This window comes from Periplaneta americana, chromosome 8 (assembly GCF_040183065.1).
Source record: "Periplaneta americana isolate PAMFEO1 chromosome 8, P.americana_PAMFEO1_priV1, whole genome shotgun sequence".
Taxonomy (NCBI): Eukaryota; Metazoa; Arthropoda; class Insecta; order Blattodea; family Blattidae; genus Periplaneta; species Periplaneta americana.
In genome coordinates this window covers 124,354,204-124,373,757 of record NC_091124.1, presented here as the reverse complement: position 1 = coordinate 124,373,757, position 19,554 = coordinate 124,354,204, and the positions used below count along the sequence as shown (strand labels likewise).

General features: G+C 36.8%; 1 protein-coding gene across 1 annotated transcript in view; it reads left to right on the top strand.

The window, feature by feature from the left end:
- The window catches only part of LOC138705025 (protein CIP2A homolog), a 720,063-nt gene that overhangs the window by 679,142 nt on the left and 21,367 nt on the right, over nucleotides 1-19,554 (top strand). Inside the window, exons 10-11 of the mRNA XM_069833567.1 lie at nucleotides 9,795-9,944; nucleotides 17,546-17,647. Coding sequence (XP_069689668.1) covers nucleotides 9,795-9,944; nucleotides 17,546-17,647 — 252 coding nt within the window. The remainder of the gene's footprint in view (nucleotides 1-9,794; nucleotides 9,945-17,545; nucleotides 17,648-19,554) is intronic.

Below are 19,554 nucleotides of genomic sequence, written 5' to 3'. Positions count from 1 at the left end.
TATGCAGGTGGCTGACTGTAAAATAAAAAGGTGTGGTAGTATTTCCCAGCAAACTCTTTTCAACACGTTCCTCGTTTATCTAGCAGTCTGAGGTCGAGCACTGTCATGGAGTAAAATCACTTTCCTTATCAACATTCCTGGACTTATGTTTTCTTTTTTGTCTGGGATGTCCGAGGTCTATATAGGACTAGACATTGATCAATTCTCCATTTTGCAAACATAATTGGTGTAAACATATACAATTAGCTATCCTGAGACCGAAAATCGCATTTTTGAAATTTTTGTTTGTATGTCTGTCTGTGTGTATATTTCTTACCCTTTTACTCGAAAGTGGCTGCACTGATTTCTATGAAAATTGGTATGTGCGAAAAGTTAGTTCCCACTTAGATTTTAGGCTATATGGCATTCAGAATAAAAAGGGAGGTCATAAGGGAGTCTGAATTAAATAAATAGAAATATCTAGCTTATTATTGATTTTAATGGAATGTTACATCACAAAATTTGTCTAAAATTCTTTCCGTCAAGTTTTGTTCTGTGCAAGATATTGATAGGACTGTTATTTAACGAGATAAATCAATTTTAATATAATAATGCTTTTAAGTCAGTATTCCCTGTTAGACTAATACACGAGTAAAAAATATATACGCACAACAAATGACTCTTACTTTATTTAAGGCTGCCTTGCACAACAATCGGAAAATGATGATTTAACAACTCTTTTTATACTAATCAGTCCATTCTTCGTAATTCATATAGGGTCATTTCATTTAGTGATCTGCTCAAGGGCAGGTCTTTCACTTCAAACCCAGCTTTCTCAAATCTTTCCTATTTTCTGCCTTCCTCTTTGTTTCTTCATATGATCCATATATCTTAATGTCGTCTATCATCTGATATCTTCTTCTGCCCTGAACTCTTATCTTGTTCACCATTCCTTCCAGTACATCCTTCAGTAGGCAGTTCTTTCCTCAATCAGTGACCCAACCAATTCCTTTACCTCTCCCTGATCAGTTTCGGCATCATTCTTTCTTCACCCACTCTTTCCAACACAACTTCATTTCTTATTCTGTCTGTCCACTTCACACTTTCCATTCTCCTCCATATCCACATTTCAAATGCTTCTATTCGCTTTTTTCACTTCGTTGTAATGTCCATGATTCTGCTCCATACAATGCCACACTCCATACAAAGCACTTCACTAGTCTCTTCCATAGTTCTTTTTCCAGAGCTCCGCAGAAGATGCTCCTTTTTCTATTAAAAGCTTCCTTGGCTATTGTTATCCTCCTTCTGAATTCTTGGCAGCAGCTCATGTTACTGCTTATAATACACACCAAGTATTTGAAGCTGTCCACTTGCTCTACTGCCTCATTTAGAATTCAAAAGTTTATCTTCTGTATTTTTCTACCTATGACCAGGATTTTTGCCTTATTTGCATATATCTTCATCCCATACTGCTCACAGCTGTCATTTATCTCCAGTAGCATATCCTTTAGTATCATTTCCTATTCTGCTAACAACACCATATGATCAGCAAATTTTACGCATTTTATTCTTCTTCTTCCTCCTGCTGTCACTCCTCCCATGTTCTGAAAGCAGCTCTTTACTAAATCGTCCAAGTAGATGTTGAACAGGGTAAGTGATAAAGGACATCCTTGATGTACTCCTTTCCCAATTTCACCTCCTTCTGACAATTCTTCTCCTGGCATGACTTTCACTCGTTTCATATAAAGATTACTGAACAGTCTTTTCTCTTTCTAATCCACACCAATTTTCTTTAGAATCCCCATCAGTTTATTCTAATCCACTTTGTCAAAAGCATTTTCTAGGTCCACGAATACTACATACACTTCTTTATTCTTTTCTAGGTATCTTTCGCCGATTGTCCGTAGCAGTCCAATTGTATCTCTCGTACCTTTTCCCTTACTGAAGCCAAACTGCTCTTCTCCCAACTGTTTTTCCATCTTAGAATGTAAACGTCGATTCAGTATTCGCAAGAGAATCTTCACCGAGTACGATATTATGCTGATAGTCCTGAACTTGTTACATTTCTTGGCATTATTTTTCTTCTGTGTTGGAATCAACACTGTCTCCTTAAAATCATATAGGGTAAAGGTTGGTAATTTTGTGATATCTGTAATATTGTGATAATTCTTTTTGAGAATTCATTTCAATTTTCTGAGCGAGAGGAAGATTGGTTTTTTCGTATTAAGGAAATGTTCGTGGACAAGTGTCTGCACAAAACCGGTCCTTCTCTCGCTCGGTATAAATGTAATCATTTCTCACAAAAGAACTATCACAACGTTACCAATCTTTACCCTACATGTATGTGTTTGTCTATACTACAAATGTAATTAAAAGAGAGAGTGTTTGTGTGTTTACATAAGGTAATCGCAGAAATTATTATTTAACCGATTTGGATAGTTCTTTCATCATTGGAAAGTGTAGTTCCTTTAGAGTTTAGATGGATATAGACTTTGTCATTACAGAAGCTCATGAGTGAATCGAGGACTGAATACTTAATAAGACTGGACTGAACAGATCTTTATGCACAGAAAACTTTATATACAGTACTGTCAAAACTAGGATGAAGAGCGATATGTAGTTAAATTTAATATTAGTTGCAGGTACTAAAATTTGATGGCTGACTTACGACTCGTACATTGCGTTTGTTCATGAACAAATGAAAATCAGAGGTGGAATAATTTACAAATATACAAGCGGCAGTCGGTCTCGGTAGCGCAGTTGGTACAGCGCTGGTCTTCTGTGCTCGAGGTTGAGGATTCGATCCCGGCCCAGGTCGATGGCATTTGAGTGTCCTTAAATGTGACAAGCTCATGTCAGTAGATTCACTGGCATGTAAAATAACTCCTGCGGGACAAAATTCCGGCACACCGGCGACGCGACGCTGATATAACCTGGGCAGTTACGAGCGTCGTTAAATAAAGCACAATTTAATTTTTTACAAGCGGCACATATTAACTATTAATTATTCAGTAAGATACCAGTAGGCTACATATTTTTATTGCTTAATTACATACTTGGGTGAGCGATAATGCATATTTAAATTTTATTTGGTCCAAATAAAATATTAATTTTTACTATACAGTATTTTATTTTATTTTTTTATTTTTTTGTCCATGGAATATAATCGTATTTTTTCGACTATTGTAAAAGACGAATATTTCCCCTGGTCCAAAAATAAAATAAAAATGGCGTAAGAATTAGTATTTTACCTTAGAGCTCACTGGAGCTGTTCATTTGATGGATTATCCAAGTCATTTTACAAACTGCCATAAAATGGCGTTCTTGTGCTCATCATTTACCCACATTTGTTTTCTGTGGTTCTTAAAATAATATGTATGTAGCACCATGTTAACTTTATTGTGTGTAGGCGGCCTCGGTAGCGTAGTCGGTATAGCTCTGGCCTTGTGTGCTCGAGGTTGCGAGTTCGATCCAGACCCCGGTCGATGGTATTTAAGTGTGTTTAAATGCGATAGGCTCATGTCAGTAGATTTACTGGCATGTAAAAGAACTACTTCGGAACAAAATTTCGGCACACCAGCGACGCTGATGTAACCTCTACAGTTGCGAGCGTCATTAAATGAACCATATTTTTTTTAGAACTTTATTGTGTTTTTATTTACGTAAGCAAAGATGTGCAATGTGGCCAACACAATCATGGCAGGTATACCAACCACTCTTACAGAAAGTCTATAATTGTTGCCAATATCCCTAAAGTGAACTCCGTGCGACAACTCTGTTGCATATAGTAAGCCTCGGTCAACTGTCATTTGAACGAACCACATACAGTATTTTTATCGATATTAAAAGAGTGAAAAGGATGCATCTACCTAATCGTAAGCTATCACTGCTCGCTGCGCTCAAAGTCAATAATGTGTCCTTTACAGACTATCTGTACTTGTATTTCGGATTTTATTTTCAAATATTTTGAAGTGTAATGTCTTATTCAACAATCACTCGTAGGACAGATGAAAGGTTTAGTTACACTGACGTCATTCGGCTTTAGTTGCCTTGGAAACACTTACGTTATATGCGATCAACTCAACAATGTGAACGAGTTGATTGCTATACACAGGAGAAGTCTGCATTATGTAATCTACTTGGAAGAGTTTATCTTAATCCAAGAGAGAAATAACTACAGAATACGTACAAAAGAAGAAAATCGTTTTTTGCTTATGTATCTTGTAATGTACAACTAAACATCTCTGATGTAATGTGATCAAACGGTTATGATGAAATATTGATGCTGTGGCGGGTGACTTTAATATTTACATATCTAAACCTGAAAATGAGGACCGCCATGGTGGCTCAGTGTAGAGTGCTAGACTTTTAAGCCAGGGGACTCGAGTTCAAATCTAGCTCTATCTTGAATTTACGACTAATGTTGGGCAAGCCCGTAGTCCAAGTAATACAGGGGTTTTATTCGGGTACTTCTTTCACCTGTGAAATACCAACAATTCTCCATCATTATTAATTACGGGTGCAAAATGGACCAACAGCCTGTGATGCACTCTGAATAGTCAATGATAAACAAAATATTCTGCGCTTGTCGGCATCTATGAGTCCGGTCGTAGAGCAGCGAATAAGGACAAATTATGGACCCTGACATTAAAAAAAAAAATGAAAATAACAGTTTCTAAAGAACATTAAAACACTTGAACTTGGATGTAATTTCAAATCCAAATTGATTATTGCATTGATATGGTGTTTTCGAGAAATGTTTATTGTCTTGACTGTATGAATAATGTGTACAGGTATTATTTCAGTTGTCACAGACCAATTTTAACCAATATAACACAAATAACTCACAGAAAATGTTCTACAAGTCAACTTCAAGAGATCATTCAATAGTTGAACAAAATGCTCTGGATATACTCATGGTAAGTCCATACCTGTGGAGTAACGGTCAGCGCGTCTGGCCACGAAACCAGATGGCTCGGGTTCGAATCCCTGTCGGAGCAAGTTACCAGGTTGAGGTTTTTCCAGGGTTTTCCCTCAATCCAATACGAGCAAATGCTGGGTGACTTTTGGTGCTGGACCCCGGACTCATTTCACCAGCATTATCACCTTCATTTCATTCAGACGCTAAATAACTTTAGATGTTGATACAGCGTCGTAAAATAACCCAATTTAAAAAAAAAAACTCATGATAAGGGTTTTGTTTAATAAAGACACTCTTATATTTTACAGTAAACTATATTTATCCTAATTCCATTACCCTATGTATAGACATTACACGCAATCATAGGAATTTCCTCAATTTCTCTGTCACTTTATTTTAGAAGGTTTCAATTTTTTATGTATTATGACGCTAAAAAGACAATTTTGAAATTTTCATTACCCTTCATATCAATATAATGAATTGATATGTTGATAATCTGTCTGTCTGTTTATCTGTCAGAGTCAAGCGAATTTTGTTTATCTGTTTAATATTACCTCCATACCCAGTACCTAACACTCAATTCATTACAAAATTATGGACGAGAAAATAATATATATTTTTTTCTAAACAATTCATCATCATCATCATCCACTTCATGGCTTGGGTCCAATTGGCTCGTTCCGGTTCCAAACTAGTTATTGAACTGGTTGCTCCATTGTTTTTCTGGGTGTTCTCTACTCCTTTTTCCTCTTCTTGGGTTATAATTGAATAGGAAATGATGCAACCTAGATCCATCCATCCTTAAAACATGATTTAAATATTCTTATTCTTACTTTATAGCTAATTCTTTTATTCAAATTGAAAATGTTGAGTTCTGACCGTATATCTACGTTAGGGATTTTGTCTGTGAGTTTTTTACCTACAGCTGAACGTAAAAATTTCATTTCGGCAAACTGTATTCTTTCTTTTAGTTTCCTTGTTTAGGTACAACATTCGGATCCATATAGCAGCATCGGGACTGCCATTATTTTAAAAATTTTAGTAATGTCTCCATTCTTGTTATATGAAGAAGGGTTCTTTTTAAAGTACCACATAGTCCTTGAAATGATGCTATTTTTGTTTCAGTGTGTAACTGTTTGAGGATGCTCATATTATAGCCTAGATATTTTAAAATAACTTTGTCTACAGTAGTCATTCAATATTATTTTACTTCATATTGGATTTTTCACGCATAATACCATTATTTTAGATTTCTCTTGTGATATATTTAGATTATATTTCTTCATTGTTTTAGATAACATGTACAGTATGTTGCTATTTGAAGATCATCTTCGTTGTAGGCTAGTATTGATTGATCATCTGCGAAAAGTAAGATCAACAAATATGTCTCGTCCTCAAAAGGTAAGTTATCCTGCCAATCTCTGATGGCATGGTCTAAATATATATTAAATAAAATGGGAGACAGAGGGCAACCTTGTCTAACTCCTTGATTTATAACATTTTTATTTTTACTCCTTAAGACCCCAGTCGATACAATAATATTGGTTTCCTTATATATAAAAGACTCTGTTATAAAATGTTGTGGGAAGACTTTAATATGTAACATTTCCCGTAAAAGATTTCTTCGGACCATATCAATGCGTGTGGCCGCGAAACCAGGTGGCCCGGGTTCAAATCCCGGTCGGGGCAAGTTATCTGGTTGAGATTTTTTCCGGGGTTTTCCCTCAACCCAATACGAGCAAATGCTGGGCAACTTTCGGTGCTGGACCCCGGACTCATTTCACCGGCATTATCACCTTCATTTCATTCAGGCGCTAAATAACCTAGATGTTGATACAGCGTCGTAAAATAACCCAATAAAAATCATGTCAAACACTTTAATATAATCAATAAAACAGATGTAAGTAGGAAGTTTGAACTCTTTCCTCTTTTCTCTTAATTATTGCTGCAGTGAAAAGATACAATCTGTACATCAGCGTCCTTTACGGAATCCATTTTGTGCTTCTAATAAATATAGTTCAGTTATACATCTCACCCGATTAGTCATGATAATAATAATAATCCGTGGCGCTACAGCCCGTGAAGGGCCTAGACCGACCAGCCGGCTGCTGGTCTCACGCCCACATGTCGAAGCAGAGGTGGACGATCATCCAACCAGAATGGAGGTATCGTGTGGTTAGCACGATGATCCCCCCAGCCGTTATAGCTGGTATTCGCAACCGGATTTCGCTACTTATCGTAGCTCCCCCAAGTGCATCACGATGCTGGGTGGGCACCGGTCCCATACACTGGCCGAAATTTCATGAGAAAATTTCTTCCCCCATGAGGACTCGAACCAGCGCGCATTCCGTAACGCGAGTCCTTGGCAGGATGCCTTAGACCGCGACGCCACGGCGCGGGACCGATTAGTTATGATAGCATACAGTATATCTTATATACAGTAGTTACAAGACTTATCCTTCTATAATTTTCACATCTTTTGCGGTCTTCTTTTTTGAAGATGAACACTGCAATAGCTGAGTTCCATTTCTCCGGAACTGTACCACTTTTCCAACATAAATTTAGCAATGCTAGTAACTTTAAAAGAAAACAAGTCGCAGCAGTTTTAAATAGTTCTCCATTTATACCATCTACTCCTGGTGTCTTCCTCTCTTGAATGTTATTAATGACTTCTAATAGCTTCGGAATATGTATGATAAGACTATCTTGTGTTAAATTCTAACGTATGGGTCATCCTCAGAACTGGTCGTTGTTGGTCTTGGCGTCTCTTGTTTTGTTCCTGTGAGGGTGTGTTCGTGTGGTATAATGTAGAGTCAAAGAACACTCCTTCACAGGAAACAAAACAAGAGACATATTCCGAAGTGATACAGTGTTAAAAGTTGTGTAATCAAGATGTAGGCCTATGTTCTAATAACTCCTTCAAATCAAAAGAGTCTATATTTTCGTCATTTGCTGCCAACGAAAATGTTGTAGATCCTTTCTGATTACCTGTTCACAGATCTGTGTAAAAATGTTCCCATGTTCTTAATGCTATAGGATTTAATTGTCCTTTACCTCTTTCTGATTTATTCGACTCTTTTTAAGCTTTATCCATTGATTGATATCCATGTGTATCGGATTCAAGATTTGCAACAAAGGAATCCCAATGTTGTCTTTTTAATTTCCTTATTTCTCCCTTTGTTACACCTGATAATCTTTTATATTCGATCTTATCAGATATATCTCTAGTACTTAGAAATTTTAAGTAGGCACTCTCCTTGTCTTTGATAAGTTGTTTTAATTCTTCTTTCCAAATCCTTATTCCTCCACTAGATTTTCTTTTTTCTTCTCTTGCCCAAGACTTCATTTGCTGTTTCCAGTAGAATACCCTTAAAAGAATTTCCCAGTCCCTTTCCACAGTGTGAGAAAGAGTAATCTCTTGTACATATTTTGTTAATCTTGTTTGGTAGAGACATTTTATACTTTCATCTTTTAAGAGACGAACTTTAAAAACTTCTCCAGTTGGGTTGCTTGTTTCCTATATTTCACCCATTTCTATGGTATTAGTATCCTACATATTACTAGATAATGGGCCGACGATATATCCTTCCCCCTATATACTCTTATATCTAGTATTAGTGGTACACACTTTGCTTTACTGCAACATAATCTACCAATGATTGGGATCCTCTTGCCGCCCAAGTATTTTGTGGATGTCACGATGTTTAAAAAAGTATTTGTTAGCCGTATTTCATTAAATGAACAAAAATCGATCAATCTTTTCCCACTTTTATTAATGCTGCTTTCTCCATAAGAGCCCACTAGTCCCCTAATTGGCATATTTCCAACTCGGGCATTATAATCCCCAGCTATTATAATGTAATTTGTTTTATTAATGTTGTCATAATGGTCCTGTAAATTGCTATAAAATACTCCAGATAGATCTGTCTTACGCTCTTCAGGCCCATATATCCCAATTAAAGCTAGGTATCCTCTTTCAACTTTAAGTCTTATGCTTATTACTCTGTCAGTTACCCAAGTATAACTATTAATACTATTACTCCAAATTTTCCTTAAAAATATAGCTACTCCTGATGATTATCCTTTCTTTCTGTCTACTCCACTATATATCATTATGTACTCCTTTAAATCCATACTTCTCCTATTCTTTTTCTTCGTTTCAGATATTACTGCAAGATCTATATTCACATCTTTTACTTCTTTTTCTAATTCCATGTCTTTGTGGCAGAGGCCTCTCACATTCCATGTCCCAATCTTTAGTGTTTCCGCAATCCGAGAGTCATTTTTCCTAATCCATTGCTGAGGTTAGTTTCCAAGATTAGCAATCTGGCAATTCTTAGTTTGGAACTTTTGAGTAAAGTATTTTTACATGTATGGGGACCAACCCAACCTGGAGGACCAGGATAATTTTCTGTGGTGGTTTCCTTCCCTTAGAAGATTGCGTTCACTATGGTTAAGGAATTTCTTTTACCCCCTCGTAACCCTGAGAAAGGGACCCTTACCAGGTGCTACCCATCGGGCCAGTGGGACTTGGAGCTCACAAAGGCAGGGCGACTACTCCCTGGGATGAGCTAAATACTGGAGTACCTCATCCTGTTACCTCTTTCTAAACAATTAAGGAGTCTGTTTGAAAAAGACAAAAATTGCGATTTCATTTTTGTAAGTAAGTTGAAATTACAAATGAAACTGCAGATGTTGTGCGTCTCCAAAATCATTTCAGAATTTTTACGTTAATTTTGAGTCATTTTTGTCAGTCTTCTACTATTAAAATTTTATTTTTTTTTAAGACAAAAAGTTTCAAGTTATATTAACATTTATTTTAAACAGAGAATTCATAGTTCTTGTAAAATGTAGACAGTGATTAACTTAAAACTGTGCACTCTCTTTGTGGCAGTGAGCGAAAGGGCGCAGCAAGTGCTGGACGAAGACTACGAAGAGCTCTTGGAGAGACTGAGAATCGCCGATTTCCTGTACACCGAATACTCTCTGGAAGAAGTCATCTACCAACTCGCCAAGGTCATGTTCTCCCAGTCTCTTAACAGAGGTCTGTAACTGCGCATCCCATGTATTGCATGCAAATTATTACATATTATTTATATAAGAGTAATCTATCCTTAAATTCTAAAAGTAACCACTTCATTTTGTACCATTCTTTTCTTTGGTATTCTGTACAATTAGGTGGTTTTACGGAAAACAATGGAGAATAAGAACTAATATAGAGTTCGATCCTCGCTTGGGCTGATTACCTGGTTGTCTTTTTGCGAGGTTTTCTCCAACCGTAAGGTGAATGCCAGGTAATCTATGGCGAATCCTTGGGCTCATCTCGCCAAATACCATCTCGCTATCACCAATCTCATCGACGCTAAAAACCTCGTAGTTGATACAGCGTCATTAAATAACCAACTAAAAAAACTGATATAGAAATGTATAACATAGTATAGAAAAGTGATACACCTTCGAACGATAGGGTGTAGGTTCGAATCCTCCTTGGGCCGATTACATTGTAGATACTTTACTTAGTTTTTACCCAAGTCTAAATCAAATGTCAGGTAACCCCATGGCGAATCCTCGGACTCATCTCGCCAAATATAATAGAAGAGTGTGATCCCAAAACTCGCTCAGTCCGTTTGGCTATTTTTATTATTTATAGGTACGTTATTAATTAATAATTAATACATACATAATTAATTTATACATTTGTACACACTATATTTGAAACCTCTATCATATTTTAAGCGTATTTTTTCCAAAAAGAAAGACCAATCCTTATCTAAAAGTTTGTGTTATTGTGCAAGTTACTTGAAAATTCGCTCAGTCCGTAGACCGGCGGATAAAAAAACTAGCCCAGTCCTTTCATAAAAGTGGACTGAACGCGTTTTGGGTCAAACTTTTCAATTTCCGTAGCATCAATTCCATCCACTCAAATAACGGCGAAGTGAATCAAAACAAAATGTGAGCCGTTTTAGAAATTCATGCGAATAGAAGGGCGTACCCGCAGACTGCTTTAATGTAACCTAGCAGGCCTATCCTGTGGAGGAAGCAAAACGATGTTCAGCACGTTCACGTGCACATAATTCTACATTACTCACAACTAATACCTTTAACTGTGACACTTGTTGCTAAAATAAACTAATGTTTCAGAATAATGGTTATACTGGTAGCCTTCATATTACCTATTTATTTATTTATTTATTTATTTATTTATTTATTTATTTATTTTAGTTTAATTATTTTTTATTATTTCAATTAAATAAATTTAATAATTTGGCAATGCTTAAGAATAAGTATCTTAAATTTTGTTTAACTACATAACTATAAGATGGAGAAATAATTGCTATGAGTTGTCTGTAAGTTATAAGGTAGTAATCTTATTTACCGTATACTCCACAAGAAGTGATTGCATTAATAAGACAGTTATCTACAACGCCCTAAGCAAATGTTTAGCAAATACGAGCAAAGATTCTTCATTAATATAAGTTGCAAGAGGCAAATGCTAAACAAAGTCATTAAGCAGTACAGGAAGTATTTCTTTTCGTATTCTCCGGATATGAATCCCAGCGACTACGACTTTTCCCTAAGATGAAAGAACCACTGAGGGGATACGCTATAGAAATAGGCAGGCCATTATAACAGCTGTAGAGCACTCAATTAGAAACTTAAAGCATAGTGTTGCTGTGGTATGCATCCGTTGCCTTCCAGAGGTGCGGTGATACTGAAGGAGATTAATTTTAAGAACTGCAAGAATGTCAATTGTGAGTCCTCAATGGTGGCTCAGTAGTCAGATATTCAGCAAGAGGGTTCGAGTTCCGGTCAGGCCTGTGATATTTAATTGAAAAACCCATAGTGTCACTTGTGGCGAACAAGGCCGTGGTTGAAGTTTTTTCGGGGTTCTCCCTTTTCTCCATATTAGGCATCTACATCATTCCGTCAACATTTCTCCATTTCGTCATCATTCCATAGCTTTCCACGAACGCCGCCTGGCGACGCACGAAGGGGGCTGGCCTAGAGACGAGTGGGGCTGCCTCCTCGAAACCTGGGCACGCAGCGAATCTTAGCGTTGTCAACCGGTGTGGGTTTGGAAATGCTTCTAGCTTGAGAGTTAGTGCAATAGATCTTGAAAGACCGCAGTACTTGTTTGTAATGCCCTCCTCTCGAAATTCCATTTCATGCCATGTCAATTGTGAATAAATAAGTTTTTGTTATTAGTTGTAGTATTGTCACTAACTTTCGAATTACCCATGTATTTTGTATTTTACTCCTTTACTTTTTTTAAGATTCTCTTTCCTTCTGGCTAGTGAACATTGCTTCTCAAGATATAAAACGTTTTGAGAAGATTTCATATAAAATACGTAGGTTTTGAGTTCTGTTTACTTTTAACGTTCAATAATATTATGCAATGGACAAATTTTATGTGTACCATAGCAGATGTCTCGTGCTTTTCCACGCGGTTTGCCTCTCACTATTCTTTATATAATGTGCCACGTGGTTTTCCACGTACCATTCATTCATTCATTCATTCATTCATTCATTCATTCATTCATTCATTCATTCATTCATTCATTCATTCATTCCCGACAGACAAAGATCTGGAAACACTCACACATTATTGAAATTCATAAATCAAGAAAGAATAACAATGATCCATTAAATATACTAATTAGTCTATTAAATGTTCCAGGCAAACTTGCCGAAAAAATTATCCAAAAACACGTCAAAGCAGGAATGACAACTAAAGTTTTCCTTATAAACGGAACATTTAGATTTCCAACTAGTCACTGATGTACCCATCAATTTACTCGGACTACTGAATCTAATACCACAGCCTGTGGCTGCGGTATTCTTGGACTACACACACGCATTCCATAGGATCTGGCTTGAGGGACTCTTATACAAAATGATAACTCTATAACTGAGCCCTTGAGTAAAAATTGGACCTTGTCCATATTTCACATTTCAAGAAAACGGCATTCTAGTTCATTAACTGGTTCATTGTGACCTAAACATTTCAACTGTGAAAGAAGAAATCTCTAAGTTCAGAAAAAAATACCTGTACCGATTAAATCAACATCGCAATCATTATGCATTAAATTTCCTGGATAGTAGTAAAAAATAAGAAGACTTAAAAGGACCAATGCACTTGACCTTTCATTCATTTTTACTACATTTATCTGAAACATTGTTATTTTTCTGATGGAGTGTTATCACGGGTTAATATCTTCATTCATATCATATTCTTTTATAATATTTACTTATTCTCTATTCTAGACTGATTGTAAATTTGGCATAAGTGTTAAATAGAAAAGACTTTCCACCTTGACAACCAATACATCAGCAAAAATAAAATCCATACATTCGTTCATTTATAACTTCTTCACAAACAACACATTACAGAGAAAAGACCTACAATTTAAAATTAAATTCAGATACCAGTAATGAATAAAATATTGTATAGCATACGAGAGTAAACAGATTTTATGTTCTCGTATAAATTATCACCCTCAGCTTCGGCTCGGGCGCTAAACTGTCCACTTGCAAATAAAATCTAATTTTACTCTCTTATACTTTTATTACTCTTATGTTGTATTTTTTAAAGTAAGTTAAATAATAACTAATTTTGTTATCCATAGTAGTACTGTATATTTGGTTTATGTACATCTTTTTGTAAATATTAAGATTTGTCTGTAAAGTTAGAAATGAAAGTTCTAGAAAATAATAATGTTAAATTGGTTACAAAAGAAAACTGTAGGATCTATTTGACTGTCCTACAAAACTCTTAGCCTGATTGTACCTTTAGGGAAGACCAGTGCCTCAAAAACTGGTTGCGAATGTATTCTGTATATATTTAATTTATTTCAAGTTTAAATATATTTGCTGCCTAGTTAAGAGTAGCGAGTACAGTAGGCCTAATAAAATTCGAGCTTTAGCTTTAACAATGACAATTCATGATCCGTGGTGACGTAAGAGGGTCATGAAATGTTATAGGGCCAAATAACGCCAAGCCTCCATATATGCAGAGTCAATCACAACCTTGCAGTACAATTACGAAGCAGGGTGTTGTAAGAGCCTCGGTAATACCGAACAGAGATTACTACTGTCCCTGTGAAACACTCTCGACCACAGTGCGGATTGAATACGCCCAATTGAAAAGATCCGCTGTGAACTATAGGGTTTATCTATGTATATTCCACCCGATGACTATTAGGAAACTGCATGAAATCCTCTGCAGCTTCTTTGGGGCTATCCTTAAAGAGTCAAATTATCACCTCTTCGTTCCGAGAGAGTAAGGTATACACAGACGAATTCTTACATTCGCCTCCTCCATAGGTTCAATAAAGAATACATAGCATTAAAGTAATTCCAGTGTCGCATACACACTTTTGCTGATCAAATTACAGTTATTTATCACTTTTCGTTACGACTGTCATGAGACTGGGATGTTGATTTTTAAAACAAAAAAATAGGTTAATAAGAGATCATATTTTTTAGTAGAGGAAGTGTTACAAATATGGAATACCATTTTGTTTTTTTTTTTCTTATTGGAACCTACATGTTTTGAATGCGGAACGTTAAGTATCGTCCTGTTTATTGCTGAATGTCCCTGTGAATGGTACACCGGACTTAGAAGTTCGTAAGATGTTATAAAATGTTTGGAAAAATAATTTCCTCAAAATATAACACTTTTCCGTCATCAAAATGGTGGTACATAATATGGAATACTAATAAAAAGTTACAAGATTAACAAAATTGTAAAGTCAAAATGGCCTTTACAATGAAAAGCACAGAACAAGCATTCAGCATCTTCATTAGAAGGTGTGTTCCCAACCCTAACACTGAATCCAGATGAATAATTTCTCACGTCTTTTCTCGAACTTGTTTTACGGTTTCTTGCATTGCGTTTTCATTCAACCGTTCCCTAAGTTTGTGGGAAGGTGAGGTTTTTTTCTCACTAGGTGTCAACACTAGTAACAAAACAGAAAATAATGCGAGTATTTCATATTTTATGACAAACTGGTGTTGTAAGTCAAAATATATCATAATTTAAAAACGAAATCAATTAAAAAAAACGTTGCTACAAAAACGAAAATTATTTCTCTTTAAGACTATACATCATTAATATTTATAACATTGAGGAATAACAAGGTATATTCCAGAAAAAAAACTTACCACCAAAATTTTCACTTTCCTCGAAAATTCAATATTTATTTATTTATTTATTTATTTATTTATTTATTTTATTGCTAGTAAGCAGTGGCGGCTCGTGGGTATTGAATTCAGGGGGGCTGCATACAAAAATAAACCATGCAACTTACCTTATTTAAAGATTAGTTCCATGCGCCTTGTCTTATAGGTTGCAAACTTTTGAATCATCTTCTTATTAAAATCCGATATATCGTTTAACATAGTCTTTACAATCGAAAACATAGCTAATTCGGTCAGTCGTTCTTCTGAGATAGGATTTTACTCTCTTCAAACACGAAAAGCAACGTTCGGGTTTGGAAGTTGTCATTGGTATGGTGATAGCTATGCGTAGTAGTTCCACAACTTCTGAAAATAAGGCCTGCAAGTTCTCAGATAGAAGAAACTGCAAGAGCTTGACTGCGTCACTGATATTTCTGAATTCATGTCTCTGATACAACACAGTGAGTTCCGTTTTTAGTTTGTCTTTATCGAACTCACACACTTCCTTGGCAGCCGCAACCCTTGTCTGAATCCCTTCGACCTTAGGGTTTTCATTTTCACAGATTTCGCTGCTCAACTGTGCACTGTTCCGTATTGTCTGTATGGCATTAACAAAGCTTGATATGCAGAGTCGGCCTCGGTACCATAGTCGGTTGCGGGTCCGATCCCGACCCAGGTCGATTGCATTTAAATGTGTTTAAATGAGACAGGCTCATGTCAGTAGATTTACTGGCATTCAAAAGAATCCTGCGGGAGAAAATTCCGGCACACCGGCGACGCCGATATTACCCCTGCAGTTGCGAGTGTCGTGAAATAAACCATAATTTAATTTTTGTAAGCAGATTTGAACCTTAGAAATATCTAACTGGCGATGTACTTGGTTGTATAATATATCTACATGATACATCAATAAATAAATAAAAAAAAATTAGCCAAAAATTGAATTCAGGATCTTCAAAAGTACGCACCAGGGCACTTGCCTCATTTACTGTGATGTTGTTAGATGTTTCAGATTCCATTATGGTTTGAAAACATTCTAGCAATGGCTCCTTCTTCTCATGAACAACATTTAATGGTCTTACTTTAAAACTCCATCTTGTTGCCCCAGCTGATGGAATTGTCTTTGAAACACTTTAATCTAATACAGACTGTGTGGAGATCGAGAGAAGAAAGCAGGGATACTGGATAAATTAGCAAAAAATATGAGAGCTTTGTAGGCTATTTTGTTTAGCGGCTCTTTCCATTATGAGATTCAACTGATGGGCACTTAATTTCACATTTCTCCTGAATTGTTAAGATACTGAACTGAATAGACTGTAAATATTGTACAGAATTAAACATTGTTGCACTAACTTGTTATACTCACAACATTAAAGAAAATGTACGGTATTTAAAACTGCGCGCTACTGACAAACTGCTTCAAATTTTGCAGCGCCTGGAAACTCTGGATTCAGGGCGAGGAGGAGCAGGGGGAGGGGTAAAACTAAAGCTCAAAGCATCCGAGACGAGACTGGCAGCTCCAGTGGAGGAAGTGGCTTCATCAATCCGTCCTTGTCAAAGACGTTATATAGTATGGTCCTTGTCACTCGTTTAGCTCTGGCAGCACCAGGGGAGGAAGTGACTTCACTAACGATTGCGTGCATGTCAATGAAAGCGACATTTTTTAAAAAAATTCGAGCCGCTAAATAGAGACTGTATAATAAATGTATTTCACAACATAAAACGAGACAAGAGCCACAAATGTCTGGGGGTGCTGCTGCGCAGCCCCTGCTAGTAAGTTTGAAATGAATACAAGTTAATAAATACAATGAGAGATAAACTAGCCCCTCCTGAATGAGCAAGACTCGTGCTCAGGAGGGGATTCCAATACAGACAATAATAAAATTAAAATTGAGAGTGAATACAGATTAAAAAGTTTTTAATATGTTTAAACCCAAACTATAAATCCAATACAATTTTTTTTATTTTTTTTTATTAATTTGGAGAGGATTAGTGGTTAAAATAATATTAGAATAACATTTGTTTAATAATGATAGACGTTTCAACACTTCAGTTTCTAACTCCAAACTAACACATTCCTGCGTAGTGCGTAGTAATTTGAAAAGCTTCCGCTAGAATACATCTCGTCTCGGGTCGTATATCACATATTTTGTACTTCTATTTCATATTTTCACATCCTCTACTTGTGACTTTCGTGGCATTAATCATGGTACTAGATTTGTAGGTTTTGCACCATGTCATACATGCAGAAACACGTAACATTTTAGAGAAGGCAAGGAAAGGGAACCCTATCCTTTGGACCCGTTAGCACCAATCCAGTCATGGAGATGCGGATCAAAGAGACAGGCTTACCTGTCGATGGAGCCAATATTTCCTAAAGTCACATGTTTTACACATTGCAGTACAATGTTCTTTGTCCAAGTTCTTAAATATACATTTATTTATATTGCACATGGCTACTTCCAGGAAGTGCCGAAGCACAGGAAGCCTTGCAGAAGTTCACGAGTTTCTTAGAAACAGAAGCCGAGCAAGGACACATCTCACGCAGCCTGGAGAAGAAAGTTCTGGGTAAGTGACGCATGTCGACCCACCAGCCAGGCACTTGTAATTAAATGCAAGTACCATTAGAAGATTTTTTTGCGTGTCCTTAAATTTTCGCAGCCTGTTGTACTCATAAAACGAGACCGTAACCCCTGAAAATAATATACAAGCTGATCCAGATCACCCGTAACAGTAATATATTTCGGAAACTAGTATTAAAATTTTCGAGACAAAAATATTTGTAAGTAAAGCACATGTGAACTTTAACTTGAGCTTGATTTCATCAATCAGCCCTAAGAGTAGGGTCAGTGGCGTGTCACTTTGAAATTTCAAATGGGAGTCAAATAGGGTATCATTTGATAGAGCTCTTCAAAACAAAGGAAACGTTTTTATTAATTCCTACTCTTTCAATGAGGAAACGTACGAAAAGACAATGCCATTGATATTGAGAAATGTTACAAGACGAAAATGTGAACAAGATAAGTCCATTTAATGTTGACATAGTACACACTCACAATTTATTACCTGGCTGAGTGTAGACTTGGTGGCCGGCAGCATCGTAGAGGTGTGAATACAAGGAAACTACCCGTTTCCCTTTTCTCGCTCAGCAGTGTTTTCTTTAATCACCGCAATACAGTACCAAACGGCCAGGTACACTGCACTTAACCTGGTAATATGCTCAGGTAGCCTTGCTCAACAATGTACAATAAGAACGAAGTGTTTTTTTTTTTGTCTGTACCTACGTATGTACATTTTTCAAGTTTTGAAATTACTTTTGTCACTAATAAAATACCTAAAAATACCTAAATACCTAAACGTTGAGAGTGATTACAAATACTTCCTACTTACTACAAACAGTGATGGTTTACACAAATCAGAAAGGTTTTGATATTATGTTGATGCTACTGGGCGAATCTGGTAGAAACTTCCGGGCTTCCGAGCGCCTGTACACAGAAGGATACCCACAACGTGCTCGACAATTTTGCAATGTTTCCATACGTCTTGCTGTTCGTGTACAAGCAACTGGACAGCTGCAGCCTAACCATAATCAAAATAGACGTAACAGACGACCTGTGCAAGACGAGAGATCAGCTGATGTCATTGCTGCCGTTCTTGTCAGTCCTCACGACAATTGCTAGGGAATCAGCATTAGTCAGACAACGATGTGGAGGGTTCTGAACGGCAGTAAATACCATCCTTACCACATCAATATGCACCAGCAGCTTGAAGGAGACGATTTTCAGAGTCTTGTGGTTTTCTGCAATTCGTTGTCAGGCAAAAACCGCCGGTTTTACCGCAGTATTCTCTGGACAGATGAAGCGACATTCAAAACCAATGGGGATGTCAATATCCATAATGCTCGCTACTGGTCTCAAGTCAATCCTTTGTGGCTGAGAGAAGTGAACAACCAGCATAGGTGGAGTATCAATGTCTGGTGTGGCATCTTCGGACACCGAATGATTGGATCTTATTTCTTTGGAGGTGCTCTGAATGGTGTCAGATATGCTGACTTCCTGTAGAATATCCTCAACCAGCCTTTGGAAGACGTGCCACTGGCAACACGAGCAATAATGTAGCAGCAGAAGATTGGTTTCCCAGCCCATTTCTCTTTGGTGGGACATGACGCAGTCAATCAGATCTTCCCTGGGCGAAGAATTGAGAGATGTGATCCTGTGGCATGGCCTGCACGATCTCCTGACTTCAATCCTTTGGATTTCTAATTTTGGAGACGGTTGAAATACATCGTCTATCAAGATCGTCCCACAAAAAGAGATGACATGAAACAGGGAATCGGGGAAACCACTCACTTGATTGTTAAGAGTCACTGAGTGTTAGAAGAAGAATACGGGTGTGTGATGCTCAGAGCGGCAGACAGTTTGTAAAAATTGATAGCATTGTCCAGTCTTTCAGTAACATCTGTCAACATTGAATAA